The sequence below is a fragment of the Varroa destructor genome, unplaced genomic scaffold (assembly GCF_002443255.2).
Source record: "Varroa destructor unplaced genomic scaffold, Vdes_3.0 BEIS01000003.1, whole genome shotgun sequence".
NCBI lineage: Eukaryota > Metazoa > Arthropoda > Arachnida > Mesostigmata > Varroidae > Varroa > Varroa destructor.
This window is the reverse complement of record NW_019211456.1, coordinates 14,125,746-14,144,154: the sequence shown is the minus strand read 5'-3', so window position 1 is coordinate 14,144,154 and position 18,409 is coordinate 14,125,746. Positions and strand designations below refer to the sequence as shown.

Sequence of the window (18,409 nt, the reverse complement as noted above, 5' to 3'; positions counted from 1 at the left end):
CCGATCCATCATGTCCTGTTAGCGTCTGTTGCCGGATAGAGCTCGTGTCTAGCTAATATATGTGCAGAACCTCCTATATACCGCAAAGCATGATCAATAGGAACCACAGCTATGTCGGACACTGCGTACAAGTTTTTGAAAGTGTGATATTTCGTGTTCAGGTCGTAGAAATTGCGGATCATAGTTGCCGTTAGATATCTGAGAGCACGGGGCATACAGGTGTATTTGCACTGCCACTGTTTACGTACAAGTATGCTACAGGCCGTGTACCCCAGCTGGTTTTTCGCTCATTGAAACTACACACTTTCGAGTAATGAAAAGATTCACAAGAAAAAGCGTCAACGATGTTACCCAAGTTCGTCTCAAAATCGTCTTACAAATGACCGTCATATATCAAAATGGCTTATATATATGCAGAGGATTCAGAATAGGACTTCAGAATCGTATGCTCTAGTTAAATGTGCAAACAAATGACCCTATCGATTTGTGTGTGCTTTAGGTAATTTGGAACAGGAAAAATCAAGTGGCTCTTTGGATGTTCAATACGGTCCAACAGGCGCATTTAGCTAACTAACGGCACCCATTTCGAAATGTGTCTCTGACGATAATTCGCAGCTCGCACGGATGAACTAGATTTGTCAGCCGACTGCCACAGAACACGGTTCTATTTTTATTTTTTATGCGTCATATATACTCTAGCTGGATCTAAGTGGCCCACTGCTATACTCAAGTATTAACAATCTTGCACCAACAAATGCATGAAATTCCACACAATTCTAGTCAATACGTAAATTTTTATATTTCTTTAATATATCCTTTAATATAGACTTTACTCTGCTGGGTTCGGTTCTCCTAGATAGGATAGTGATGACGCCCCTGGTTGATCCTCAACAAGCCTGCAAATTTAGCACACGTGTTCGTCATAACCTTTCCTTGCGTATTCATGCTGCCTAGAGGACTCCTACATATGCATTCAGGCCAAGTGTGTCTGCGACCTACTCCGATGTCGACGAACCCTAACCGTAGCAGTAGCAGTACTGCTGCGACATAATACGTGCGAGACACGGCGACGCAAGGTGACATGTGTTGTATGTGGTGTACGTGTAGCCATCTCAGAGGTTGAAGTACCGATGACCCATTTTAAGACTGGACCGTTTTCATTCGTCGCCTTTCGCCTCAAGCTGAAGGCTCAATTCAGAAAAACGGCCTACTTGAACGATCCAAACAAATTGCTTGTGAAAGGGAACAGACACTACCCATTTTTCTCACTCGACTTTTTTTTTTGGCGATCAATAGTACTGTCGCCGCCATTATCGCTGTTGCTACTAGCAACACCATATTTGATGGCGACGACTTCAGGCCGTTCTCCGCCGCCGGCCGCCAGTCTTGGGAAATAGCCTGCCTTAACAAGTCATGTCGTTGTTTCGGTCCGTCTTTTTTGACTTCCGCCCATATCATGGGACACAAACGTCTCCTCACATTAGAAGTGAACAAACTCTAACGCAAAGCAGATAAAAAGGGGAAAGTGGGAGCTAAAGAAATGTAGAACAAGCACCACCGTGCGGCGCTTTGCTGACGATGATTTGGACTAGCCTATGGTGACTCACTGTGATTGAGACCATCGCCGTGTATAACGATGGGGAAAAGGTTCGATACTTCGTTTCTTTGTGTAGCAATGGGTAGAACTATCGTTGAAGCAAAAAGTATTCTGCCTTTGTTCAAAAGCAACGAAGGTGAATAGCAGGAGAATTCCTGGCGTCGCGCCAGCCGCTTACCATATCCTACCAGATAATACGGTCCGGTCGGCAAACAACCACCCATTTTCAAGAGTTGCTAGTGGTAGCAGCGATGATTGTGAAAACGGTAGCCCTCTTTAGGGTCCTTTAGGATTCCATCTTTAGCATCGGGTACTGACGGACCAATGCCAGTAGTAGCCATGGATGGTAGCGCAAAGTACAAAATCATGCAGGAACTTCATGAGATCATTTTTGTAATTATTTAATCAAAGTTGCGAGTGCCTCGTTCCCTTACATGTAGTACAGTTATTGAAAGGATACTCACTCAGCCGTAGATACACAATCAAGCTTACGCACCGCATCAGCCGGTACTTATCGTTGGGTGTACCCTACGCGTTGCCATGATGCTTTAGTGGTAATATGTTCGCCTGCTATAGTTAGAGACATAACTATGTATAGAGAACACAGAGCCACTGCGTCTGGTCCAAATGCATATAGCCGCTATTAAGGATGCTTGTATGGTCCCAGCAGCAACGGCTGACCTTGATTTTCGCGTTCAGACGTAAGAAGATACCTAAAACGTCAAAGTGTCGATTTCGTCGATGGTCCGAGAAACAAATCACTTCTGTTCCAAACGGAACACCCAGAAAGGATATGATACTAGCAATCTCAATCAGCCGCAAGGTATTATAGGGACAGGCAAAAAAAGCAAAAAAAAAAGCTGCTGACTGCAGTTACCCAAGGGCCAATCGCACATTTTCTTACTACATCAGAAGCTTTTTGTGATATCGATCCTGAGCTTTTCTCTTAATGACCACCTACTATGGTGAGCCTGTGCATCAGCGTAGGACTCCGGCTTTACTTGAAAGAGGGCATCTAGATAAGACCAAAGCCCCTGTCAGCTCCAGGCAAATAGAAGACGAGCATTTCAAAACACTTCGTTGTTCAGTTGAATATTCCAGAAGTCATTATAGCTAATTATTGGTTATTTACGACCGAATTATATGCTATTGGGATACAGCTCATAGGATATTCCTAGTCCGAATCGCAATTGTAACTGTTGTATATAAAAGCATCGCATGCGCTTACATATTTAGATCAATTAGGCAGTCTATAAATACTACAGTACTGCTTGCTTTATGGCAAAAAAACAGCAATCGTTAAATCTTTGCCAGTCAGAATCGGTTAATAGACTCAGAAGGCTACTGGTTTTTACTGCTTATGCAAACCTCGATGACATTCCCGAAAAAGATTAATTTAAATTCTCACCAATTGAAAATCTGAGACTGCGAAGCTCCTAACGTTTGCGGATGGTCGCACAGACACTTTCGTATCGGGATCCATATTTGAGCGTATCCATAGACGCAGTGCTCTTTCTGAAGCCAGCGGATCACGCGGCTGTCTCCCTCTTTCAAGCACCGAACAGTTGGTAGTACGGTCATGCAAGACTGGACCAAGCCCCATGGGTCGAAAAAAATTACGTTGGTACCGTTTTTTAGCTGGTCTTTCAGAGTTCGTCACCTTAACCCTGTAGGTGAGACTTCCCCCAATAAAACCTGAAGCCGAGCGAAATTTTCACAGGCATGCTGGTCGGGAGCTCGGTCTGTTATCGATGACAGACCAGGATCCTTGAAATCTCTACATATCGTGACCCACTCTTTAACTGTTAGGTATGCAGTGATAGAGGCGGTAGACTTTGATATGCGCGAGGCGGGGGCCCACGCATACAGCCCTGGATATATTACAGATGATTACATATCATAATAGGGGACTGATCGTCCGTTACTTACATCGAAGGCATGTCACTGTAAATAATAAGCTACAATAGAAAAAAATTCGCTTATGAATTTCGTTCATGCATTTTTGGCCAGAAAGGCTCTAATTTTTCTCTCCGCTTCGCCAATAGATAGATCTATTTGAAATCTACTAAGATTTACTAAACATGATCAAGTTTTTACCTATAGTTGGCTGGACAGCGCGGGCGTTTGTTTATTTTAGGGGTGTCCTTATCATGGGAAGTCGTGTCAGTATGCGTAAACCGCAGTCTTACAGCGGCATCTGGCGAGATGTGCTTCAACTCATCGACGGAACTGCGCTTAGCTGTATCTGTAGACGTCGACTGTGTCTTCACCGTTTACGCGCCACTTGGATTCAAGGTTTCTGTCAATGCTATCTCACGTATCGTTTCATATCTGGGTAGTAAAAGACTAACTGAAGAAGGAATATTTTTTCATTATCAGGAGGAATATTTTGAGGGAAGTCTATGTACCTGGAAAGCGTAAGCCACTCAAGCATTGAAATTCATTAGCATTCATTGAAGTTGTTAGCAAGCAGTTGCAGCTTCAGTTATTTTCCAATTGAACTGGACAAAATTGATCTTGCTATGTTAGAAGCTTTCTGAATAAAGAGAAGTTCTTATAGTTCTAGTTATATTGTTCTATATAAATGCCAGTAAAGGACAGAAATAACAACGCGGGCAGTATACAACATTGAGAGCGCAGGAAACTAAGAACGAGCCGGGTGGCTAGGTGCACAATTATGCTTAGCACCTAACTAGCTATTTCTATAAACTAGTCGGTTGTTATGTCGGATAATTTTTAAATATATTGATAGTAATTTGGAATTGCGTTTGTCCTTTCGAGGTGCACGTGGAGCTCACCGAACTGTCAGCGGTTGATTTGTCGGAACCCGGCAAACGCAATAATGCATCCATTAATTGTGGACGACACTTCATTGAAGTAGACAGCGGCACTGGTAAGAAAACGCGCAGAAAACATATGTTCGTTCTCGCATTAGTATCCATAGCATATATGTTACCGTGACTAGGAGGAAAACCTTATACCACTGTATACCCCTTGCTGCCCTGCAATTGAACTCGACCTTGTTGATACCCTACCAACTTGCCATACAGCGTCTTCGAAATGAAATATGTCTGGCCAAGTTTAGCTTGAGAACATGGGCTGTACATTTTTGCACTCTGTGTGTGAATTCGCCAAATTAACAAAGAGCACTTTGGCAATGAGACGCAAAACTAAGCTCGAAGGTATCTCTGCGTCTGTTTTGAGCGTTCCAATCATAACTATTTCACATTGGCCATGATGGAATTATTTGTATGGTATAGACAAAATGTAGTTCTTAAAAATGAGAACGAGAGAGGTTCCTTTTTAGAGAGATGTTGACTAGGGGGCACTCAGTGGGCAGGGGAAAAGATCGTTTCAATAAGGACGCAGAAATTGCAACTCGTCTGGCATTATGCCAATTGCTGCTAATTACCTTTTATCGCAAGCCTACCCTTCAGCGTAGCTAAACTGAACGTGTTGATTAGGTACGTAAGTAGTATTCTTCATAAACATGACACTAAGTGTTAATTTATCGCCCGTAAACAACAACGGAAGATTCTATAGCGGAAATATTTGTTAATGTTTCGTATTTGAATAAGTGGTTGATTCTATCTTCATGTACGCAAAAGAGAAATGATTCATTATAAATGTGCAATTATCCTGTTGCCATGTCAACTATTTATAAATGTTAAATCATTTATATTGTCTAGATGCCAAGTTCCTTATAGCCAAAGTATATTGCGTGAGCTTCAGTGTCCCAAATATGCGGTAAATAATCTTCACGCATCGAAGCAGTACGATCCCGCCGGGTCGTAATATTCGATAGAATAGTAAACAAGCCCCGACTTTACCTCTGTTCTCCGTCTGGGCTATGAAAATATAGTCACAGGTCCCTTATGGATGAATAACATATGCGCATTTGCTGTGTGGCAGGCGTTCTGTTCTCGGAAATTTCACTACCTGAGCTGCAGTCACTTCCCAACGGTGTTACGCGATTTGGTCACAGACCCAAAACATACGTTGTGGCATTGCTATGAAAGGGAATAATAGTAATGATGTATTTCATGTAGCCCTATAGGTTTTTGGATACGTAGGTAGTAGAGGAACTCGAACGATTGGATAGTTGTAGAACGTCTGCGGGTATTATTGTCATTGATTTCAGTTCGCAGATGCTCACGTGCTTAAGAGACATCGAGACAACTCGATCTGCTACGCTTTGATACTGGAAACATTAGTCCCTAGAAAGAGCTGACCATAACCCTCATGAGGATCTTTTGCTGCGTTTATCGCAACAAGAAATCCGCTTGTATAGCACATATAGACGCGTTCTATAAGAACCGCCGAGTTGAAACGTCGCTTTTCGCATTCTCTGGATCCAAGCACGGGCTTTCTTCGACTATAACTGTACATCGACTTCGGCCACCTCAGCATGTTGAAGTAATTTCAATCAGCAAATCGTCACTTACATGCCGTTCACTAGTAAATAGAATTTGGTAAAGTTTACTCATAAAAATTGCTGCGGGTCAGGGAGATTTAGTAAGGAACCTATTTTTAATACAATTTTACGTAGCGTTTTTATTGAGGAAGATAACACGCAACGGCCTCGTTTCGATTACGCTTTTTACCAGCTATTTTCGAAAATTAAACTGTGAAAGCACCGAGTGGCTGGCTATACGTTCCGTAGAAAAGTGCTCTCTACCTGTCCCTTTATCTAAAGATTCTAGTTTTTCTGCCAGTCATTTAGGTTCATCCACTGCTGTAACAGTAATTGCACAGTGCAATGAACCCACTTTGGATTGAGCTTTTCAAAGCGATGACGCTCAGACGAGAGAAAGCGCGTAGCAAATGCGAGGAAAGCAAACGCTAACTAATCTAAAAGTTTTGAATAATCTTTTCTAATTGTCTCGCATCGCTACTCTGTCCGTAGCAGGCGGCGTACATGCATGCGTATATTAAAAGGGGTTCTTTGAAAGGAGCGGTAGCTTGCGTTTCTCGTGGGTGTTAGTATAGGAAAGCTGTGGTACACGAGGCAATCCGCCCATTTCGTGTATCGTGTGGACGACCTACGTGTTGCTGATGTCACCTACACTTTTGTCACCTGTGGTATAGTGAAGGGAGCACAGTTGATGAAAGGCGACAGTGATGGCACGACGACTGCAACCGGCTAAGGCTGATATTTGGTCATTGTTATTGTTGCTGCTGTCCTTTGGGGGTCGAGAAATAAGAGGAGGCTTTTGGATACGCCCCATTGCTGCCAGGTAACGGAGTAATCAGAGGCCACAGTGAAATCCTCCGGCAAAGACCGGCTTCCGCCAGCAAATACTAGCTTTCCGCGAGGTTCGTGCCAAACTAATTGAGATTCCCGGGAATAGCGGCAATTTCATTGTTGCGACGGCTTTTGCTATTAATCGTTGATGGCAATATCGATGCATAATAGATGTTGAATCCGAGTCGGGAAATAATTCAGCATACATTTTTTCCATTTTCAGATTCCGCTTTCTTCCATTGTCTTTTCATTTACATTTCTGAAGAAATAATTTTCCTTATACTATAAAGTGACAGCATTTTGAATGCGTATTTAGTTTTTAGCTGAAGTAACATTTTTTTAAAGCATTTGATGCATGTTGATATTTTGTTTTTGTTTTTCTTGCCGAATGATAACACACCGTAGCTTTCTCCCAGATCCAGGTAAAAGATTTAAGTACGACCAGCCTCTGATTAATATGTGGGGAAACAAAGCTCGGACCTGAAAACGTGTACAGAAAATGGAACCCGTGTATAACATTTGGTTATTATTACTGCTAGGGTGAAAGCACATGTTTCAGAATAGGCCCAAGCCCATTTTTTGACATCATTTCATTGTCGAGGCTCGCAGCATGTTTTCTATCTGAGCAGAAGGTGCTTACGCACCATGATAGCGTTCCATTGTTACAAAAGTTGTTTGTTCTGCTGTTCTGTAGGGCCAAATAGCTTTAGTTAGTTTGACAAGCCGACCATGAAATAGCTATTTTCAACTGTCTGCCCTATAAAATATACAAACCCGGTAGCTCAAGCCGCGCGACTTTCGCTATGATTGTTTCGGCTGGACATTGAGCTTCGTGTTGTCCGTTTGTATCGTACTGTCTTCTAATGCCGTGAATAGACCCAACTAACATATACAATTACTAATACTATAATAATGACTACGATTACTGTAATATGTTGGAAGTTGAAAAAAGACAGAATCCTATATGGACTAAAGTCCGATCACAGAGTTTGGGTTTTCTTTACATTTTAGCTTTGTGCTTCGTACATGCATCGCATTCGAACGGGTCTTTTATCGTTAATCTGACATATTTCTAAAAATCTGTTTTATGCTGGCTGTTTTTCCTGGAGTTTTTTAAACATCAGTACTATATGCATCCGAACTTTTGCTCACCCACTTCTAGCCTGCTATGGGTAGACTTTAATGTTATCTACTTGGTCCTCTGTGGAGTGAGTCGTAATGGTCAGGCATGCGGGAAGTCAGTGTCTGCTCACCGGCTTGGCGAGTAACTAGTCGGGAAATAGACACTTTGGTCCTTTTCCTAGCAGGCCCAACGTTTATTTGCTCCTTCCCAAACGCGTGCGCTTTTCGCTGCTACCCAAGTGCCCTCTGGGAGCCTTGCTTGCTCGTTCGCCGTAAGGCCGAGCCTTAGGTTAGAATGCCATACGACATACAGTAACAAAGCAAGCGTTGTTAGAATTACACAACAGCCAATCGTTCTCGCGGCCATCATCCGACGACCGCTATTGACGACAATCATACAACCATCACCACCGTCATCACTAAACATGGCGGCCACTGTGGACAAGAGGAAACCTAGATATCCATATAAAGCGTCAACATCCTTAAGGTACCGTTCCACTGGGGCGGCAAAGAGTCCTTTTGACTCTTCTTCAGAGACCGCTAGTGGAAATAACCCTACAGTATTGCAGGGGCAAATCTGAAGGTGTCTGTGCACGGCCGATTTATCCGCCGCCGCCGACGCGCGTCGACTTTGTACCACGGCAGAGCATGTCGCTGCGTCGAAGAGCAGTCTATGTGGCGCAGAGCATTGTCCATCATAGTTTCACTGTGGGGACCGTTTCGAAAGTCTACGAACATAGAAACGCAGCGCTTATCTACTATGAAATGGTACGGGCCGAACCTTCGGACCATCCCAGTATAAAAGTGTACGACGCGATAACCTTTGCGGAGCGCTGGGTCAGTTGGCATTGACGCATTATGAAAGCTACAGTTGATCCTTGAGCAGGAGAATCTAGAATAAAGAACCTGATGATAGGTGGGGGGAAGCAGACCATTGTGTATGAATTGTTTCCGTATGCGTGGGTGCTTGTGGGCGTCGGTGTTTAATGTAAGTTCCCTAAGTTTTATAGTCTAGGTTCGATGTTCGCTGTATAGATTGTCTGTCGTAGGTGTGTGCATATGTGCAGCTTTGCATCATTACTACGGCTCTGTAAAAACAGCCTATCCTTTTTTAGTGCCGTGCATCTTCTGAACATAACAAGCAAGCGCCGATAAAAAAGGCCATAAACATGTTTTAGAAAAACATTCTTAGAACCAAAGTGACCGGCCTATGTTCGGCTAACCGAGTAAGTAAATAAGGATTGCAATTGTCTACCTTCCACATAACACATTATCTCTGTGAATACGCTCGTGTAACTTATCGCTCGCTGCAGCTAGTGCCTATTTCCTATTAATAATCCACTAGATCACTATATACTAGAAGGTATCTCGCGCTAGTTAAGAATGCAAGGACACACCGCGAAGCAAGGAGGCCCAAGAGCCTACGAAGGTTGACTATGTTACGGCTGAAGTTCTGCTGAGCGAATGTCGTCGCTGAACCAGCCGTGTGCATTAGCAGTCTATGTTGGTGATCATTTTACGAGCGACGTGGCAGCGAGTACGGAAAGGCAGGCTTTCGAAGGACAAGCTAGATATATTTATGTTTGGTTGAGGGCTTATTCGACTTGGTGCAAGTCTAAACAATGAATACGTTATCACGGGAGAAGGATCCGTGGTCATATGTTACCGAAGAGTAAGAGAAATCAATTACTTTTGGATTTTAATCAGAATCACATATTTCTGCTGCTAATGGTCCAAGAAAGGTACAAGCTTGATTTACAATGATACGCATATATTGCCAGCAAATAGCAGGCGATATAAGGATTAATTAACCATATTGTATCGTCATGGTAATTTACCTTCAACAGCGCAAAGCGAAACCCGAGCATAGTAACGTATCGCTGAAAACAGATAATAGTATCACACTCTGGCATTTGCTCTGATGAAGGCGATCTAGGCTTTTCCTGATGAAGGTAATACAATACTATTCCTTAATAGGCTTGACAACTAGACGAGATCGCGGAAGGAAGGAATCGCGGTGGATATGCACCTAACAAGATCGAAAGCTTACTCGTACGATAATATCTGCTTTTTACATTAAGCGAATACATTGAGGGACTGTATTCATACGGGAGTGGCCGTATTTACAACCATGCTAAACATAGATTTCACCTACACAGAACTGATCATTCAACAGTATACGCTCGATTATTTAGCCTCGAGAGGTTGAAGCATCGCTAGCTAAGAAAAACATGATTGCCTTTGGTTTGGCGCCACCTTTGAAGGCGTCTGAACGGCAATATCGATTTACTTTGTCTAGGTCTGCTAAAAGAGCTCACAAAGCTTGTATAGAGAACAAAGGCATTTGACAAAATTCCAAAACACGAATTATTTGTTGTCGTACTGTTACGGCGCCAACTGAGGCGGCAAGATCAACATCAGTCAGTGTACGCTATATATACGCTATACCGCGCACTGACGTATCTGTTTACATACTCAGAGGGATAAAAGACGATAATGGTTTTTTTTTTGCTGCTTATCGTTTTTTACGTATATATGAACTCACTATCGGTGATTTGAAAGACGAGCGTTACATATCTCAGCAGTCATCCGTATCCGAACCTGAAAACCGTATTTTTGGCTTTAGGGGTCTTTCAATAGTGGCGACGGACGGTTGCTAACCAAAGGCGAAATAAAAGACAAGCCCAAGCGAGGACGGGAGTACTGTGAACGACCCAGTTTCTCTTTCTCTCGCGCCTTCTGTTGGCTGGCTGTGAATTACAAGATTCTCTAGACGACTTGGCCGTTGCACTCAGTCATAGCCGCAATGCGCCTAGCCGTGGCTGTCCCTATTTCCGCATGCTGGCAAGCCATAGCACTCTCTTTTTTTGCTTGAATGGTTACTGTTTTTACGACTCATCGTAACGCTGATTCTCTTATACGCACGATCCTCCGTGCGTAGCCCTACCGCGTTTGCTCGGTCATTGGAAGGAAGAAGAGGTTCAACGCTGGTCATGAGTGAAGACATGACTGGCGACAGCCTTCTTCGCAGAAGCAGGTGAGCGATATCAGGCATCGGCTGGAGTACTGGAGTGACAGAACGACGCTTCCGAGGATTCGAAAGTTATGAACTTCCATAGAAGAGTAAACGCCAAGAAACGAAAGCGTTAAGTGGGTTACGGCGTATAACATCCCGTCGAAGCAAGAAAAATTTCGGAACTTGGTCATTTCAAGTTAAAGCATAAGACGGTTAGTTGATACAATATGTTGCAAATCGTACAATGATTTGATAAGGATTTGCGTTTTGAGGCCTTCTGTACGGGGAAATATACAAGTAGTGGAAAAAATTTGTTCTGTTAAAATAAAGAAAGAAAGAAAGAAAACATAAATAGAATTTCCTAATTATTCATACGTAAAAATATGTCACGTCTTACGTGCACTATCACCATACACGATGATTCTAAATGTTTCCAGGTAATACACGAATTGATAAGGAAAGGTTTGGGATAAGTGCTTTGATAAATCGTACCATGACATTGATTAAAATACCTTAAATACACAATAGCTGATGTCCCCTGTACTGTTCTACTGCTGTGAACAAAATGTGCATATAACGTTTGTAAAGTACATATAAATTAGAACGGCTTTTGGCTTAAAACCATATATTGGATAACCTCGCATACTGTTGACAGCGATAACCAGAAGGGACGACAAAATGTCAGCGTGTGCTAATCGAGGAAAATACACGACTGAACAAAACAGTAATGGCAACAAGGTGGGAGTAAGGTAAATGGTAAAAACACAGTAAGCGTCTACTGAAACTTTGCTGGGCTAATGTTTCCCTTGCGGTAAATTAGCTGCAGTTATGCAGGCCTGCTTTTGGGTCCTAGTGCTTAGTAGCATATTGTGGGTCACCGTCCATGTTTTAAAAAGTATAGCCTAAATGCTTGACGGGTTCGCTGTTCCATCAGCTAACTTCTTTTTCTTTCATTTTGGCTTTACTGTAACTTTTTTTTTCTTGCAGCGGTCACTTTAATGGTGAGGAGGATGATTGAGGAGCTATAAAAATAAAAATTCTAAATCACATTTAGATAAATAGATGGAGGCACACGCCCGTAATATACTGCAGATCTGCGATAATTTAAGCCCGGTCAAGACTGCACGATCTAATGACACTGGGTCAAATCATAATGGAGTGAAAATGTTTTTGGGCTTGCCTGACTTTTCGTTTTTTGGGCAGTGAACAGTAATCAAAATCTTACTTGAAGGTCAATTATGGCAGGTTTCACCCAGCGGAGAGACCTAGTTTCACGTAAGCCCCGTGGCGACATACAACTGATATACTGCTGAAACGTGTCTTTATGGAATAAATCTATTAATAATTACCGTTAACTTTTTCCGAAGCGCTCGTTACTTTTTTTTTGTACATTTTGCCTGTTGATAAATAACACACCTTATTTGATATACAAGCAAGATGGGTACGCGCTTGTTGCTTGATAATGGAATTTTTATGCGCCTACACGTTTTAATAATTAACTTAACGACAGGGCGGCAGTAATTCTGGCCCGACTGTTTCTGATCTTGTGTAATCGGAATGTGCTTACATTTTAGCTGCATAATGTGCGTTCATTATATTATTTTCATTATTGTTGCAGGCCGCACTCGCCTGTGTGGCGACTGGACGTCAGAAATGTTAGGCACCACCTCATTTGGTGCCTTTGACTCGTCTGAGAGCATCTGGCGATTGCGGATTCACGGACAAGCCAGTCCCCTTCGCAGATTAGCCTTTTGCGCCCGGTAAGCGATCATGATACCTACGCTGACTTCGATTTGATGAACAACAAGATGGCTTCTATTGAAAAGACCTAACACAAAAAAACATACTGGTCATATCGCTAATATTCGATTTCTCTATTGGTGTCGGTGTAACAACCTGAGTGATGGCTGCTGTTACTTCAATTGGCAGTTCAACAAACACAATACTATTTTAATTTATTTCAGATATGAGCGGAGAGTATCAGACGCCAAGTACCTGCGCTGCGACCCCTCTGAGGGGAAGAGTACAAATGACACCGAGCTCTTTTGGCTCTCGAGGGGAAACTTTTGTTACAGGTCAGTGATAACATATTTGTTCTGGCGTACTTCTTCTACTCGACTCTTTGTCGCCTTTAGAAATCAACGCGCGAAAGTAAATGAAAGGTACAAACAATAATTGAGAACGGGATGTGTATCTAGCAGCTTCTTCAAGTAGCAGAGTTTCGTGCGCCTAATGTGTAATCATGTATGTGGTTTTTAACAACGAGAATTTAAGTAGAATCACATTTTACCTATTGATATATATTCTGGGCACCCTACATTTTCAGTGGGCATTACGTATAAAGCGCGCCCTATTTCTAGCAGCGGCTTAGTGGGTGTCGATACCTTTTCCTTCTACGCATCCCTTAGTTCAACGGCCTGCCGTCTGGCAGCGCTACTGTCTCCACCGCAGCTGACAGCCCGCACGTTTCCGCTGCGTACACTTAGCTATTCAACTACACTGTTAACAGGTAGCACTAGCTTCGCTTTTCGGTTTGTTCGTAACATTACAGCATGAAGTAGAAACAATGGATGAGCCGATCCGTCCTATATCCGATTCTCAGGATTTCATTGACAACGCTAGGGTATAAATACGACGCATTCCAAATAGATAAGTTAGAAAGGGGCAACTGTTACTGGCTGCCAGCCATACAGACTAACGTCATTTGTACTGATTCATATACAAATTAATTTCTTTCGGAGGTTAGACCCTCAACCGTGACCGGGTTTACAACAAAGCTTGTCAGGCCGCAGACACCCACGATCGGACTAGCGCCTATAAAGTCCCTAGGTGACAGAATTAATTTGCAGTACCAATTCGTTGTACCTCACGTCCACTGTGAACGGTGGCCAAAACTTGAGGACCAAGTATTATTGATGTAAAGTCGGTCTTTTCTCTGTGACGGATATATGGTCGGCCATAAAGTACACCTCTGTTGGGCTGTGTGGCCGCTAGGACCTAACCCTATCCAGACGTTTGTCGAGCCTCTAGAACGGAACACCTGCATAGCGGCTACAGACGAAATGCAGAAAAAAAGGGCAACGTTTCGGCTACCATTGTCTATTTGGCTACTTTTTTTTGCTGATCGATTGAACATTACGAGGAGCTTCTAACGGACGCTTTGCTAAGAGAAACTGCTTAATTCGCCTCATAATTTGGCTATTACGCTAAATAGTGTTAATATATGCTTTCGGCGAAATTAGTACGTTGTAGAACGTAGCAGGCCATGTATGCCCTTTAGAAAGATAGCACTTATTTGCGCACGCATCTCGAGCGAGACCAAAAAACTCATACGTGTGAGTTTTCTTGCGGTTTGATAGAAGGTGTACTACGCTATAATCTTATGGGACAGAAAAGATCCGGTTAGATCACTTAGACCTATTACCATAATATCGAAAACATGAACGGCCTTATTTGGTGGATTGATGTTGAGTAAAGATACCTATTCATTTTGTGTGCATAACAAGTGCATGCAGTCTAGTCTCAGTTGTAATTACATATTTTTTTTAATGAAAAAAAAGGCCAACCACGTTTAATAATTTCGAACTTTTCATGCCTTAACGCATGCTCATGCTCGAGGTTTACTACCGTTTGCTGCCACTGGTTGTAAAACCTGAAGTGCGTGCCTCCCAGCTTGTTTTTCTAGGTGACAGAGGATAAGGTGGTAGTTAGCGAGAAAAATAGGATCAAGCAAATGGGGGAAATCTTTCTTGCTTTTCCTGCGTTTCCGTTGTCATCATCCGTTCTCACAGGTGGCGGCAGCATGCTTTCTTCTCGTCGCAGCGCGCCGGGATTCAAGTTCTGTTCTCCTTTATTGGCCCTTCTAGCAGGCACTGAACTCTAGGCCAAGCAGCAAGAGGCTGCAAGCCGTCGGAAAAGGCGACAGAATGTGTCCAAATAATGATTATTCAACTGGGGTTTTCTTCTCTCCGAGGACTGAGGTAGACCGAATCCAGTCAGGCCTCTCTCACTGCTCTGTCTTCGCTGATAGCTCCTAATTTCTGTGTGAAGTGCGTAGGAAGCGCCAGGTGCATGTCGAAGTCACGTGTGGCTGTAAGGAAAGATGACTCTTTTAATTGAAGATAATTTAGTGCGTCACTCTTTTAATGCTTCTAGCTCACAACCATCTGAGACGTAAGGGGCTACAAATTATGGTTAGCGAATAAGTACGTCACAAACATGAATCCGTAATACGAAATCCTAGCAAGAATGAATAACTCATTGAAAAGGAGAATACTGCAAGAAGTTGTGCAGATACATTGTTGAATAGTACTTTCCTCTAAACGAGATGAACTACTGTGTTTTGACAGAATTGATGCTGGGGCAAAAACAGAAGCACGAGGTTAGGGTGAGCACCTTCTCAGATATGCCATTGATCTATTGTTAACAATTATCTCGCTTTAGCCGATAATGTACCGTCAATAGGAGACTAGCCAATGTAATAGTGTAGTGGGTGTCTGTTTCAGTAATGCTTTACGATCAGCTTAACTTTGGGGTTCATAATTTTAATGACAAATATTTCTCACACAATAGAAGATCGAAAAACCTTTTATTCAGTTAGGGTATATAAGAAAGTTGGTTTTAACGAACAAAATCACAGCGTTTCAACATCTGTCGCTATTCTTGACGATCTTCTCTCGTCTGTTAGGTAATTCATTTAACAATTCTCCTTTAGCTCTGCTATTGATGAACTAGTTCGGCCGGATTTTGAGACCATCTTTACTGTGAATCACACAGTGACTAATTTTATTTATCAATGACTGGAAAGGTTCGGGAATTCGGAAGGATTAGAAAATATGGTGAGCTTTTGTACTTGCTGGTATTTTTGTAGAGAAGAATTACTGTGTTTTGTCTATTGATCTCTTCTGTTAGGCAGCTTTGTTCACTTGGTGCAAATGAGCCATGTACAGATTTTTGCTGACTACGTTCTTCCTTTTCAACGATTTCCCAGTGTATAATCCCCCTCCAGTCGCACCGAACGCAGAACTTTGATCTGCTTCTAAACTTGGGTGCATCTCCCAGGTGACAATTCCGCATCGAAACTTTCCATTGTGGCTGCGTACTGCTTCATGCCGAGCCATATGTTGAAACTCCCAGTCTATGGAGCACGCAACTTCCTAATTTTTCAACCAGTGCCATGAATCTCAAGTCAGTGCTGATGATTGTCTGACTAACTCCCTTCAAAAGTGGCCTTAATCGATCCTAATCAACCTCAGACAACTGAACGAGCCGAGCGGGGCCCATCCTCCAGTTCTAAGATGTCATGCTATAATTTCAAAACCCAGTTTTGAGCAGCGGTCGTAGTCATAGAGCCATAGCTGTATACCGCATAAAAATTCCGTGCTACTTTGGCTTTGACAAAAGCAAAGTGAACTTTTTCTCAAATGAAAACTTCATTATTTAGAGCCTGGACCTTACATCAAATTCTGTTCTCTTCATAATGACATGTATTGGATGGACAAAAGAGAAAGAGCAGTTTCGAACGGTATATAGAAGTGGACAAACAATGGAAAGGTAAAGAAGACAAACAACCTTAACATAAAATAGATAAAAATCAACAGCTGTTCATAGGTAGCTCCGGTCTAGCAATGAAGATATTTATCTAGAAAGGTATAGTTCTATTCACTAATAATGAAGCGAACACTATACGCTTAAACGAAATGTAAGTTCATCGTATCTACATAAGTAGTTGACAGATAAAAGTTATTTTCTTGCGCAGGCAGCTGCCCAGTATGAAAAGAGGATCACTTGTTGTAGTGTTCGATAATACAATTGAGAATAAGTATCTCGCGTTTTTCTCTACGAAATTTTCTTTACTCGACCGAGACTCAGCTTTCTAAAATAGAACGCTAACTCTGAATAAAATAGGTTTAATAAGAGCTAGCTATTTGCCGATTTCACAGTAAGCCATATTAATAATGGATACTAAAAATTTGCTTCGTAATACTAACGAGTAAATAACGAAAACCGATACACAGAGAGGCCCACAAAAATCGCAATAATCGTTGCATGGAACCGTTATAAGCACGTTCAGGAAGAGAGCCAAAAAAAGAAAATTCGATTTTTCTTGGACCTTTTCGTAGTTTACACAGCACCTTGCCTGTTGCTTGCATTTCTTGACCCTGGACACAAACTAAGACTGCAACAGCACCTCTAAAAGCTGCAACTCGCCTTCGTGATAATGCGTCTTACGTGAAATATTGTTTATTAGCTTACTTTTGTTGTACTATGTCCCGTGGCTAATCTCCCACCTCAGTTTAGTAGAGGATAGTGTTGTTGTTGTTGCTGTTGTTATCGTTATTGTTATTGTCCTTTTCATCCTTATGTCGCCTGTGTGTGCACACCTTTGATAGCCTGCACTTTGGCCGAAGGTAAACGTCCTGTGGCACGCTTCGTTAAAGGAACTGTTGCCAAAGCACGTTCACTGGGGGTGCAGATCTACCTTCCCGATGCTGTTCCATGGTCGGTTCTTCAGCAGAAAACTCACTTTCCTACTCACTGACGGGGGACACCGATCTCGTAAATTTGTCGGGGTAAAAGGCTGCCGACGACAAGAAATTTATCTTTAGTCTTTCTGAAACAAGTGCATTAGCCGTGATCTAATCGGCCTTCTCCCAATGTCCCCTACTGACATCGTTGAGCCCTCGCGTAAAGGCAGTACTTCGAAAACCGAATGTCCCAACTGATTCTGTGCTGAAAGTTGAATTCGCTTGTTCTAGTTGAGTGAGTCCTCGCATCGATGTCCTGTTGTTGCTCCCTGGTCCAACCGTAGGGTATGCGTGTTCTCGTTCTCTTATTTGCCCACTGTGTAAAAATCGCAATATACTATTTAAATTTTGAGCGATGCTGTGAAACGCTCAGTTCTGTATTGCAAGGCAATTTTTATCCAGGTCAACTTGTTCTCTTCAGCTATATGATTAATTATCTATTTAATTATCGTTGAGTATTTCTGCGATTATTGCATTGCAATAAATAGTTTAAGGGAAACGCAATAATTCAGTCTTTGTTTGATGTTTTGCATTCATTAATTTATAAAAAAACAAGAAAAGCCTTAGAATTTCAGTTGTCTTTGACAACTTTAATTTTCTCTTTGGTTACTTCTGCTAGATTCTGGTGGTTTCCGTATTATTATTATTAATTAATTATTTATTTACTATTAATTAAGATTAGAACAATACCCAGATCTTATGACATCCCTAACAATGGTTCAGAGATGACCCTTAGCAACGTAAGTTTTAACAAACATCTACAAACGTGATTAGCATATGAAGGATGACATTTCATATGGGTTCCGTGGAGTTAGAAAATGAGGTATAGGAATAAGGTATCACTGGGTGCATATTACTCTTCTGTTATTTGACAGAACTTTGTTATGCCTGTACGAAAGCTC

At 42.2% G+C, this 18,409-nt stretch overlaps 1 protein-coding gene across 10 annotated transcripts in view; it reads left to right on the top strand.

Moving 5' to 3' along the window:
• LOC111246668 (uncharacterized) overlaps positions 1-18,409 on the top strand; it is a 231,408-nt gene that overhangs the window by 101,711 nt on the left and 111,288 nt on the right. For all 10 annotated transcript variants that reach the window (XM_086982363.1, XM_022796634.2, XM_086982362.1 and 7 more), the window contains 4 exons: positions 3,735-3,892; positions 4,379-4,490; positions 12,599-12,740; positions 12,945-13,055. In XM_086982363.1, the coding sequence (XP_086838489.1) occupies positions 3,735-3,892; positions 4,379-4,490; positions 12,599-12,740; positions 12,945-13,055 (523 nt within the window). The remainder of the gene's footprint in view (positions 1-3,734; positions 3,893-4,378; positions 4,491-12,598; positions 12,741-12,944; positions 13,056-18,409) is intronic.